This window comes from Mesoplodon bidens (genome assembly GCF_964165515.1).
Source record: "Mesoplodon bidens genome assembly, chromosome: 11".
In the NCBI taxonomy this organism is placed as follows: domain Eukaryota; kingdom Metazoa; phylum Chordata; class Mammalia; order Artiodactyla; family Ziphiidae; genus Mesoplodon; species Mesoplodon bidens.
Genome location: NC_138167.1, coordinates 28878603 through 28890884, shown reverse-complemented (window position 1 = coordinate 28890884; position 12282 = coordinate 28878603). Strand labels below are relative to the sequence as shown.

At 40.4% G+C, this 12282-nt stretch overlaps 1 protein-coding gene across 2 annotated transcripts in view; it reads left to right on the top strand.

Annotated features, from left to right (window-relative positions):
• Positions 1-12282, top strand: part of TPH2 (tryptophan hydroxylase 2) — a 111668-nt gene that overhangs the window by 14879 nt on the left and 84507 nt on the right. The window contains exons 2-6 of one of the 2 annotated variants that reach the window (XM_081248855.1): positions 299-529; positions 2885-3037; positions 5611-5794; positions 5904-6004; positions 10786-10853. In XM_081248855.1, the coding sequence (XP_081104981.1) occupies positions 425-529; positions 2885-3037; positions 5611-5794; positions 5904-6004; positions 10786-10853 (611 nt within the window). In that variant the 5' untranslated portion in view covers positions 299-424. Of the gene's footprint in view, positions 1-270; positions 530-2884; positions 3038-5610; positions 5795-5903; positions 6005-10785; positions 10854-12282 lie in introns of those variants that run through there. The other variant, XM_081248854.1, reaches the window with a different exon arrangement.

The following is a 12282-nucleotide window of genomic DNA, read 5'->3' as shown; positions in this document are numbered from 1 at the left end:
TGAGGTTAACTTGCCAGTAGCAGGTTTGAGAGATGAGAGCTAATGTCAGGGGATAGATGTTTTCTTTTACAAATAACACAGTTAGATATTGTTCTCCACCACCCATGCCCAAACTGCTACTCGACCTATGAAACAAATAGCACCACAAACACAGATAACCCCAGGCTTCAGGTCTGTAATCTGACTGTGGCCATCGGCAGCCAGAAATGAGTTCCTTTCTAATCAGCCTTCCATCAGTGCGCAGTCACTCATATAAAGGAGCCTGAGGAGGGGAAGATTCACATTGCTTTTTCTTCAGCACCAGGGTTCTGGGCAGCGCCCTGAGAGGTCCACTGCTCGCACGCCTCTTCCTCTCAATCTGCACCAGCGCTGCTACTGCCCCTCTAGTCCCCCCTGCTGCAGAGAGAGAATTACATCGGAATCCATGCAGCCGGCAATGATGATGTTTTCTAGTAAATACTGGGCAAGGAGAGGGCTTTCTCTGGATTCAGCAGTGCCCGAAGAGCATCAGCTGCTTGGCAGCTTAACAGTGAGTACTGAGTAGCTGGCACTCTCTAGAGGAGTGTTTTCTAGGGTAGCAATAGTTATCCTTGCCATTTGGACACCTGCTGTAAACACCTCAATTCTTTCCTCTATCATCTGTCTAACCTGCCTCCACTCTTCCTTCTCTCTCCATGAAGTAAAGCGTGTGTCCTGATCGCTACGTGCTAAACTTCCTTTCCTCAAAGTTTATAAGTTGAAAGTAAAGAAGTTCCCAAACATTATGAATGAGAGGCTGTATAAACCAATGTCTTATATCAAAACTGAAAAAAAGTGTGCAGAATTTTGTAAGTCCATTTATTATGAGTTGGAACAGGGAGAAGAAATTAAATAGATTTCTATGGTTCCTGCAAGATTATTGTGTCTTCTGTACCCCCTTCCATCTACAAAACCTGGTCTTTAAACACAAAGTAATATTTTCTGTTTTTGTCTGTAGGTGCTGGTTATTGGAATAAGAGAAAGATCAGATTCCTCTCAAAAGTTTTCCTGTGTTCCTTATTACTCCATTATTTTTCGGTTTAACTGATGGAGTAATGAAAGCAATGCACCACTTATTTCAATGTTTAAGGCAGTTTCTGTGTTTAAATAATAACAGAATAAAAAAGTAATATTTTGCAGGATTTTAGATCCTGATATGGGGTAATAGTCATAGGATTTAATAAAAAAGATAGTGAAAGAAAAATGTATTCAGATTTCTAGTTATTAAAAATATTAAATGATATTTCATTACTGTCTACCAGAGTTTATCAACCAATTGCAATTCAGTCTGTATCATAGAAAAATCTGTTTTAGTATTGTAGCTCCGAATATGTGCCAGAGGGTTGTATTGTATTGGTATATTATTACTCCTAAAAATGTTGAAAAGTAATCAGGGCAAGTTTTGGAGAACTGTTTAAATCAGTTTGCAAAAATGAGTCTAAAAACGTACGTAGGTTTTCTAACATTTAAATACCATGTATATTTGAATGCGATATTACAATGAGGAATTCTGAAGCCATAATGAACTGCTAGAAGGAAAACAAGGAAAACTCAGAGTTATGGTTAATGTATAATAATACTTTCATATAAAAAATGCTACTTAAATATATAAGATCTGTGGCAGATGTTGAGAGTACTACATTTGAGCTTTTAATGACTAAACATACTGTCAAGTGCCAATGCCTATATAAACTTCTTGTCTCCCTCAAGTCATAAATTATAAAATATTTATTTCTATGACATATAAATCTAGTGAATGAGGCAATAGTAACTGTGTGAAAATAAAGCCAGTAGAGAAATCAGAGGAAGAAAATGGCAAAGCACTATTCACTGGGTTCCATATCAAATAAACATTTTTCAGTTTCATGAGGAAGTAATAGATTGGAATGACTGCATTCTATTACTCTCTGCCAGGGAGAAAGTTCTGTTTGCCCAGTTCTTCATTTGCGTATAAAGAACACGAAAAAGTACACTCTAATTTGATTTGTCTGTTAAGTAAAAGTTTCCAGCTTTTTAATTGTGTATTTCTGGCAATGCGATCTGAGTTTCTGGAATCTGCCGTTTTTGTCTTTAGCCAATAGACTAAGAGTCATTACTTAGTCATGTATTATAGTATTTGACTGGCCAATGAAGTGGTAATCTTTTCCAGTTTCTCATTTCTACTCTTGGATCCTGATGATGAGCTAGTTCTTTCTTTCTTTTCTTTACTTTTTTCTTGTGGCTGAATTTTAATAGCCACTTTTCAGATATCATCTGCTGACACAGATGGCCTTAATTGAATACACTCTGTGTGGCGAACTTCTGCAGATAGATTCACATTGACAGTGTGGATCTAATTACAGAATGTAAGGTGATCAGTTTTAGTGCCTGTCCTGACATATTTCAGAACAAAACGAATATTTTGTTTTTAAGATTTAATCGAAACAAAAATTATTGTGAAAAATATATGTTTAGTCTTAATTTTGTTACGTTTAGTAATTAATATAACTTCTATATGATTCAGCTAGGCTAACATCAAATTTCATGCTGTAAAATAAACCTAGAAAGAAAGACAGGAATTATTCATACATGATACTTTATACTTTATGATGATGAGATTTTTGTTGCTCTTAAAGTGAAGCAAGTATGATTCCCCTTTAATTTCAACCACTGGTGATATCTTTCAGCATTGGAAAATACTGTCCCTGAGTAAATTAGACTTGTACTTACGACTGAAAGTTATGAGTGACTTGGCAACTTCTCCTCGAGCTTGTGTGATTGCTGGGGCTTCCAGCGTATGAATGGAATGTCTGAAAAAGAATCTAGTTATAGAGAACTCTGGAATCCTAACTAATACTTTTGTGTGTGTGTTTCTACGTTCTTGAAGCTAAATAAAACCAACACTGGCAAAAATGATGATAAAAAAGGCAACAAGGGAAGCAGCAAAAGTGACGCTGCTACCGAGAGCAGCAAGATGGCAGTTGTATTCTCCTTGAAAAATGAAGTTGGTGGATTGGTCAAAGCACTGAAACTCTTTCAGGTGAATGTAAAATATCATTATCTAACTTTAAAAGCGTCTGTGTGCCGGGTTACAAACTTGTCACCTGTTATGAAATATTACTGAACTATTTCTGGATAATGTGTTGCAAGTTTCAAAGAAACCAAGCTTCATGAGGCTTTACAAGACAAGTTGGTCTGTCAAACAATGAAATAAGCAGATTTGTGGAAACCGTGTTTTATTAATTCAGCGTCAGCCTATTAGTAGTTCTGCAGACTGTTGCCAGGTGAGGAAGTCAGTAATTAAAAAGTGAGACTCACACCTGGAAATGCAAACACAAAAGCGGTCAAAGAGCGTATCTTTAAACATCAAGAGCCTGCAGCATGATTTGATTTGTTCACATTTGAATCGTGCACATGTCCTAGAGCACATTTATTGCATAAAATGAGATATATTAGTATAGGTACTCGATATTCCCTGAAGCCTCATTGTTTCAAGAACTTAATGTGTCTTTTGTAAAGATGAGTCATTCTCCGTATGTATGAGCTAGGGCTAGCTCTCTTTTTATCTTGTAGAAATGTAGTAGCCTTTTCCTAAGCCCAGGTGGGTGGTTTGTAACCTCAAGAAAGAGCCCCGTTGAGGGGGAGGTTATAAAAGGCCAGGAAAACTGTTGCCTTTTTGCCAGGGCACACCTGATGGCTCCCCTACCCTTCAGCAAGCGCCTGCTTTGCCAGTGCATTTTGTTTGGGGGCACGGGCTGTGATTAGAGCTGTAGGATAGGGAGCCTAGCTCTGCATGGTGCCTTGGGCTGCTGGTGCAATGGAAAGAGGGTTGGAGTTGCAGTCAGAGGATTCAGACCTGTGTTCTCCTGGCTTGGCTAATCACTAGCTGCTTCCTAGATTCAATTGCTTCATTTGTAAAATAGCAATAATAATTCCCACGTAACAGGTTGTTGTGATGAGATAATATGAGTGGAAGTGCTTTGTAAAGTGTACAGATATGAGGCATTATTGTGATGCCTCTCTGATGACCATAGAGGGGGAATTAGCAGCCTGTTTTTGCAAATATTTCCTTGTTCTCTTTTGACCTTGAAGAAAGGATCAGGCACCATAAAGAGTGGTAATGGAAATCTGGGGAAATATTTTACACATAATTATATCATCCAGCACTGTCTCCATACAGTTCCCAAAGGCAGGGCAATTCAATTAGACAGCTGGGTGAAGTGCAAAAATCCCTGGAGAAGGAGTAAGCAGCCATGAGTTTTCACTCGGCCATCAGCTAGTCACGGGGTCTTAGTTACATCACTTAACCCATCTGGACCTCAGTTTCCTTGTCTAAAAATATCCACTTTGCTTTAAAAGTCCAAAGTGACACAGTGTGTGAGAAGACTCTTGAACTTTGAACCTAATGTTACCTTTATTATCTTACCTTTAGTCTTACCTTTATTATCTGCCGATTTAGAAAATATGGCATTATTGCAAAAGTTATTAAAAACAGAAATAGAGCATTTAGTGTCCTGGTCAAAAGACTAGTTTCTTTATACTGAGAAGGATGCCATCAGATTTTATCTTAGTCTGGTACCGGAAACTACCTATCTGCTGCTGTGCTGAAAATTCTGAGGTCATCCAGGATTGTATTTGGAATTGTGCTGATAATCAGAGTGTACCATGGAGTGATGGGGAGAGATCTGCTTATTTGGGGGTGGGTTAGGGTGGAGAGGAGAACTTAGTCTTCAGTTAACTCAGGACAAAGGAAGACTGTATCACTGGGAAAATTTAAGCCTGAGATTTAAGTATTAAATTGCTGCCCTTCTACAAACTCCTTATTGTAAGGAGATTTTACCCATGGAATCCATCACGATAGTTGCAGCAGCACATCCTTGGGCATGGAGCTAGCCTGGAGGTTGCTGAAAGAGACCAGTTACTAAGTGGTTCCATTAGGGATTCTTCTTCTTCTTTTTCTTCTTTTTTTTTGCCTGCAGAGATCCTTTCTTCGCTACTTTTCTTGCTTCCTTTTTTTTTGTTCCCCTACAATGGGGCCACACTTTGGCCAGTGTTTCCCAAACTTCAGTCATTTTCATATCACCTTCCCAGTTTCTGCCTCATTTGCCTGCTATTCATACTATTAATTATTTTTCCAAGATTTTAAGCTTTATTTCAGAAAGAGATGTTATACTACCAGAAAATCAGTAGTTTGAGTTTTAGGGTTTTTTTGAAAATATATACAAATAAATAAATAAATCTGGGGATTACATGACAATAAACTAATTTCCTCCCAAACAGTCATGCATACCACCAGTGGGATGTGGACCGATCTGGGAAATGATAAAAGTTCATAATTATCACACATTTTATAGGGCCCTTTATATATCTTAATGTCCTCCCCTTGTTAAAAATGAGACAGGAAATCCTACACACAGTTACTGTTCTTATTAATAGAGACAATGGTTGGAAAACATTTCCATGTTTTAGTCAAGCAAACGGTGAGAAGGTTGTCTCTTCCTCTTTTGTGGGCACTTGGTACCTTTTTGCTTATGAGTTGAACAAGAGCAGCCCATGGCATCCCTTTTATTGTGCCATGAATGTGATTAAGAGATGTTGCTTATATTTCCACAGGAAAAACATGTCAACATGGTTCATATTGAGTCCAGGAAATCCCGGCGAAGAAGTTCGGAAGTTGAAATCTTTGTGGACTGTGAGTGTGGCAAAACGGAATTCAATGAGCTCATTCAGTCACTGAAATTTCAAACCACGATTGTGACGCTGAATCCGCCAGAGAACATTTGGACAGAGGAAGAAGGCAAGGCCAGTTTTTGCTTGTCGGGTGATTTTGCAATCTGACAAATGTTGCAAAGGGGAAAATACAATCTGTGAGCTAATATTTTGAACCTGCACTGTGTTTCCAGCAGAGCTAGAGGATGTGCCCTGGTTTCCCCGGAAGATCTCTGAGTTAGACAAATGTTCTCACAGAGTTCTCATGTATGGTTCTGAGCTGGATGCCGATCACCCAGTAAGTGTGCAGTAAAATCCATTCCACATGTGCTCCTCCAGCTCTGCCCGTCTGCCAGGCAGTGTGCCATATTCTGTGCTGTAATGCTGTATTATAGAGCAATTTATTATTTATTCCCCATAACTGAGAGCAGACTTTTAAGTGATAGTTTCCCTGTACATATGCGTTGGCTGGAAGCAGGTTAGAAGGATGGCATTTCCACCTAGCATTTATTTTTAAAAGGGTTGGAGAGAGGAGGGGCGTATAAACCTTGGAGAATATTTCCGTAGAATTAGACAACCTGAAATATACTTGAAGATGGTGACCCTTGGAAAAACAATGAACTGAAATTGATCACCTCGTTGGGAAACTGGGGAGAACTAGGCATTATGGGGCTCAGTGAGAGAGTAAAATTCTCCTTGCTATTTTCCTTGATTGGAGGTAGCAAGGGGTAGAGTAATGTGGCGGACTTCAGTCTCAGTGGAAAGGCAGAGGGTGATAGAATAAGACCATAATGGAAGATGCCTCTCTTTCCCCATCTACCCTGAATCTATTTATGGCCATCTCTCCTCTACTCCAATAAAAATGACCACCTTTAAAGAAATATGATATGTAGTAAGCATTTCCCATTATTCTCTCTCTCCCCCTTTACATCAGTTTTTATTTAATACACGAGGCCTGGAGCCTCTTTATGGTCGGAATGAAGTACAGTTAATAGTCTGGGGGAAGCAATCAATATACTCATTTGTTACAAGCAACTTTCCCCCCCACCCCCGGTGCCCCTTCTCTAAAAATGAGCATATTAAAGGGTGAAACCCAAGCAGATTGGTCATGCTTATAGGAGACTTTGTGGTCTGCGGGTAATGGTTTTCAGATATTCATTTTACTTAAATGGAGGATATCTGGAAATCTGATAGTGAGACGGTATGCAGTGGTTCTCTAAGTGTGGTCCTGGGACCAGCCACATCAGTATCACCTGGGAGCTGGTTTTAACAAGCCCACACTTCAGTTTGAGAACCATTGCTTTAAAGGAAACTGACAACTTCAGCAAGAGGGAATTTCTCAGTCAAACCAGTCTTTTGGCATAAAATACAAATTCAAACCAATTCATAGCATACCATTCAAACAAATGGTCAAAAAAACCTGATTCAATTCCACGATTTTCAAAAAGCTGAATTCGCTCAAAGACACAGTGTGTTATATTTGCCAGCATAATTCCCAGCAGTTCACGTGTAAGGCTCCTGAACTTTAGAAAAATACTCAGAAGTGTCTTAATGATCATCCATTTGTCTATCTTCCCCTTCCCCACCTCAGAGGAGTCAGAATTAGCACAGAAGCCTGATTTAAGAGCTTAGCAGTAACAGGACTGCCCAGATACCAGCTGTTAATTTGCAGGATGACCTTGGGCAAGTTCCTTTACTTCTGCAACTCAAATTCTTTATGTAAAAAGTGGAAATAAAATGCTTATTGAGCTCAAAGGGGGTGTTTGAAAAGCCTAGTTAATAAAACAACTGGAAAGCATTTTGGCAAGAGTGAATGCTTAATTCCAAGAAAGGAAATGCTGTATTAAATCATCCTGATCAATGCCTGGACAGTAAAGGATTTTTTGCTAACCTCTTATTTCTAAATGCTCCCCTTAGTCTAGTTTGGAAATTACTTAGCCTGGAGAAGGGGGTCAGAACAACCACAGGAACCACTGACCTTGCTGTGAAAAATTTATTCTAATACCCAGCATAAATTTTCCTGGGCTTAATTTTGTTCCATTACTCCTAATTACACCCACCTTATGATACCTTCTCTTATTTTCTATGCAGCCATTTGAAATAATTGCGAGTACTTAGCAATCTCCTACCTCATCATCATTTTTTTTTACCATATGTATTTCTTTTATAAGCACACCAAATATTCATTATGCACAATTTGATATTGGTAAGTTAGTGGTTTTTTATGAGTTATTATTTGATGAAGATAGAAAAAAGTCTCTAAGGAATTTTTGTGCTTGGGAATAATTCCAGTCCTAAGGCAGGGATTATTACGTTAGGATGGCACTCTTGTGCTGAGATGGCTCAGAAGGGGCTTGGAATGTGTCAGGCTGCTGAGGCTCCCTAGAAAGGGTTAAACATGTAGGTCCGTCCATCTTAAACTTTAATGGACAAGCAGATCACGTGGAGGATCTTTGCAAAATGCAGATGGGTGAACCTGAGATTCTGCATTTCTAGTGAGCTCCCAGTTGAGGCTTACAGTGGAGGTCTGCGGACCACAGTTTGAGTAGCAAGGATCTACACTGAGAGGGTCTTTCAAAGTGTGATTCAATGTCCCTGCATAAGGTGCTTATTAAAAATGCAATATGTTGAGGCTCATCTGAAGCCTACTGAATGAGAATTTCCAGGATGGACCCTGGAATCTGCATTTAAACAGATTTGCCGGAGATTCTGATAACTCTGAAGTTTGAGAACTGATGTCCTAACTCAGTGATTTTCGGCCCTAGCTTTCCATTCAGATAATCTCTGGAGGACAAAAAAATTTCCTATGCCAGGGTCTCACCTCAGAGTGCTTAAATCAGAACCTCTGGGAATGTGTCCAGGTTTGGAGTGTTATTTAAAGCTCCGCAAATGATTCCAGTATTCCCCCAGGTTGACTTTTTGGGATAGCCAACGTAGATTCAGCTGAGCACTTTTGGGTGCCAGCTGGGTCTTGATTTAAATCAAGTTCCTCTTGATTTAAATTGAGAGAGGAAGGGTGGTGTGCAGCAGATACTCTCTGAGTGCTAGTGTTGCCAGATTTAGCAAATAAAAATATAGGATGCCTAGTTAAATTTGCATTTCACATAAACAACAAATTTTTTTTTATAAGTATGCCCCAAATATTGCATGGGTGTTCTCTCTTTTTATCTGGTAACCTTATCCCTCGCATCAATTTAGAATGGCTGGCCAAGGAATGCTGTGTCTCTGTAATCGCTAGTGTAGCTAGCATCCCTGTCTTGTTTTGCCAGTCCACAGTTCAATGCTGGAAGCTCTGGTTCACCCATAGCACTTGTGTAATCACCGCCACACTAAGCTGATGAGGCATGATGAGTAAATCACTCTCTTTCATGCCTGGAAAAGGTGCAGGTGTTTGCCAAGGAGAGATACTCGAGATTCCTTAGGAAGCCCAGCAGATTATGGTGCTGTTACCATGGTGTCCGGTTTGGCAGGAACCAGGGAACAGATGCTGAGCTTTTCACATAACTCTTTTCCTTTTGTCACGGGCTGCTTTCTTTTTGAGTAATCAAGGTGCTTGGAATTCTTGTTTACCACCACCAGGTTGCTTGTTGTGACTAGTGAGTGTTGAAATTCATTCTTTCTAGCGACCATGTCTACCCTCTATGGCATAAGACCTTTTCTTAGCTCACATACCCATTTGTAAAGGTGGTCACACATTTTGTAACTATGGTCACAAATTTTGCATATACACATCTGAAGGCTCCGCAAGCCTGCCTATGAACTCCAGTTTAAAAACTCCCAATTTGTAGCAGAAGAAAGAAAGTTCTAGCTTTAAGGGCAGGGGTACTTCACTTCTGCAGGGCCTTTGGGTGACCTCAGGGCACTCGCTCTCTCCCTCTGTTAGTGACCTTTTGTCTTTCCTGAGAGAAAGGCTGTTGGCAATGGACGTTCTTTGTTTCTGTTCAGCATACGGTCCTGTGAAGATTTCTGACCTCAAGGCCAGTTCTCCTTCAGCTGGAAGAGAGAACAGAACGAGTTTCTCTGAGTTGAGGTTCCTCTTGAGCAGCACCCTTGCGTAAGTGTCTGAGTGGACACTGGGTGAGCAGAGGTAGTCCGGGCCTTTGTGGGCCTGTCCCAGTTCTCCTCCCAGAGCCCACGACCCCTGCAGCCTGTCTCCTTGCCTGGCCTCCCTTCTCAGACTGGTCAGCATGTCCTGGTTTCCCTTCGGGTTTTCAGGGGTTGTGCAGGTAAGAAGTTAAATTGAAACAACTCCTGCTGGGCTTCCAGCTGTCTGAAGAAACAACCCTGGAAAGGACTGATTGTCTGAAAGTACCTGAAGGAAAGGAAAATGGAAAGTCTGTTGACAAGAGGAGATTCTTGAGTAAACCAGGAAGTCCTTTTAGAAGGATTCCACTTGATGGGAGAATGGCAGACAGGATGTTTAATTTCCCAAGTGCATGATGATGGGTAAAATCTTGAACTTGGCTGAAGACTAGTCAGAGCCATAGGAAGTCAGAGGGGAATGGAGCTAGCCTGCTATCTTGTGTGGATCCCTTGTAATCGATTTTGCATTGTGTGGCTGTACTCATAACATACAGCAAAACCTCTTTATTCATCCTAATTTGGGGTGTTGATGATTATTCTGAATGATAGAATTTTAACACATGTACACTTATTGGTAATTTACACAAAGCAATTAAATTTAGGTTCTTAGTGGAAAATCCATGTTAAAGGGACCTATTTTAATGAACAGATAAGATTAATTTGTAATAAGATCAATTACATGTAAATGATACTTGAAAATCAAAGGATATTTTTCACAATATCAATTTGCTTAACTAAGCCATTCTGCCTACTCCATGGAAAGGTTAACTTTAGTCTGAATTCCCACACATCCCGAATTAAGACAGCCCAAATTTAATGAGGTTTTACTGTAAGTACAATTGGCTTCTGCCTGTGTCATCAAGGCGGTTATCCAAGGAAACAAATTTACATTTGAATTGGACACTCAATAAACATCACAGTGATTTTTTTTTTAGGTCTTCTGCAGCTAATTTTTTTGGCAGACTGTTAAATAACTTAATCTCTTTTCTGTTTAAGGGATTTAAAGACAATGTCTATCGACAGAGAAGGAAGTATTTTGTGGATGTAGCCATGGGTTATAAATAGTAAGTACCTGTGTAACTCTTTACTGTGACTTGTTGCTGGCGAGTTAGGAAAAACACATGCTGTGTTAAACAGACCTGTCTTCTCTTCACTGTAACTTTTGCAGAAAGTAGACATGAACCATTTTAAACACTCACCAGCTCTGTAGGCTTTAAATGCCAACACGGACATTTGACATCCGGGATATAATTGTAAAATATATGGTATGTGGCTGCGGGCCACATACCAAGTGCTACGTTTTCACCATTGTACTCATAGCTCAGCTAAGGCAAGGAGCCATTTTTGTACACTCTGCAGGGCCTGGAAAATGTGTTTTAATTTTACTTTTGACTTGAATTTTTAGTAACCCCCTTCCATGTCCAGCTTCCCCAGTGAAAGTAGAGGATTCAGCAAGAATCGTGAAAAGACTCATGTAAGCAGCCATAATAGAAATGTGTTTGCTTTACAGGAAAAGGGAAGCTTCCTATAAACTGGAGGGTTTATGGAAGAGTTTCATATCCAGTCTGGGATCAGTGTTGGGATGGAACTGGAGAGCCTCAGGACTGGGCTGAGGACTGTGCATAGTGCGTGGTGCTAAGTGGTAGTGACAGGAGGTTTGTGACCAGCAACAATGCAGTGGTCGTGACCACAGGCCACATCTAGAAAGCTGGAATGGATGTTAGGCCTCTGTTTATTCTGCTCACACTAATAAAACTTACAGACCATTGTACCATAGTCACTGTCTTTCCTTTGGTATGTGATCAGCTACATGAATCTTCTGCTCAGAACAAAACGTTTGCTTTTTTTTTTTTTTTTAAAGGAATCTGACGTATAGGTGCTTAAAGCAAAGTGAGACGATTCCCAACCACGCCTTTGACTGCCAGTCATTTGCTCATTTCTAACCTCCTTTGATGCTTTGTTGCTCTTTTCTTCCTCCTCCCAAGCCCCAGGCATCCCTCATTCTTTCTCCACCATGCTTATTAGCATGAAAACCAAGATTCTTTGGCACACGCTTTTCCACGTGTGTCTACTCCAGTCCCATCTCCTCTGTTCCAAGCAGGTTCTCGACCCTCTTTAGACAACTGTGACTTTCTGCCCCCTCACAACGTCAGCATGCTCACGGCTTGTCCTGGCCCGAGCCCAACCTCATGCCCCCTTTTTACCCTCAGCACCATCACTCACTAGATCCATCTCCCAGTGTTTCCCAGGCAAATACCAAGAGAGGACTCTGATAGGCCACATTCACATCAGGCCCTGATAAGTGGTTGTGAGCTTTAATACTGGTACCCCTTGGTTCATAGATCCTCCCTGTGGAATCAGGTCATATCTGAATAGATGGGTGTAGGCAGGACAGGCCTTTGGAGCATGACCGGCCTAGGACTTGGTAAAAGCTCAGTTCTTGGCAGAGACTTTCTCTTTAGATAAAACAGATAGATAAAAATGTATTTTGTA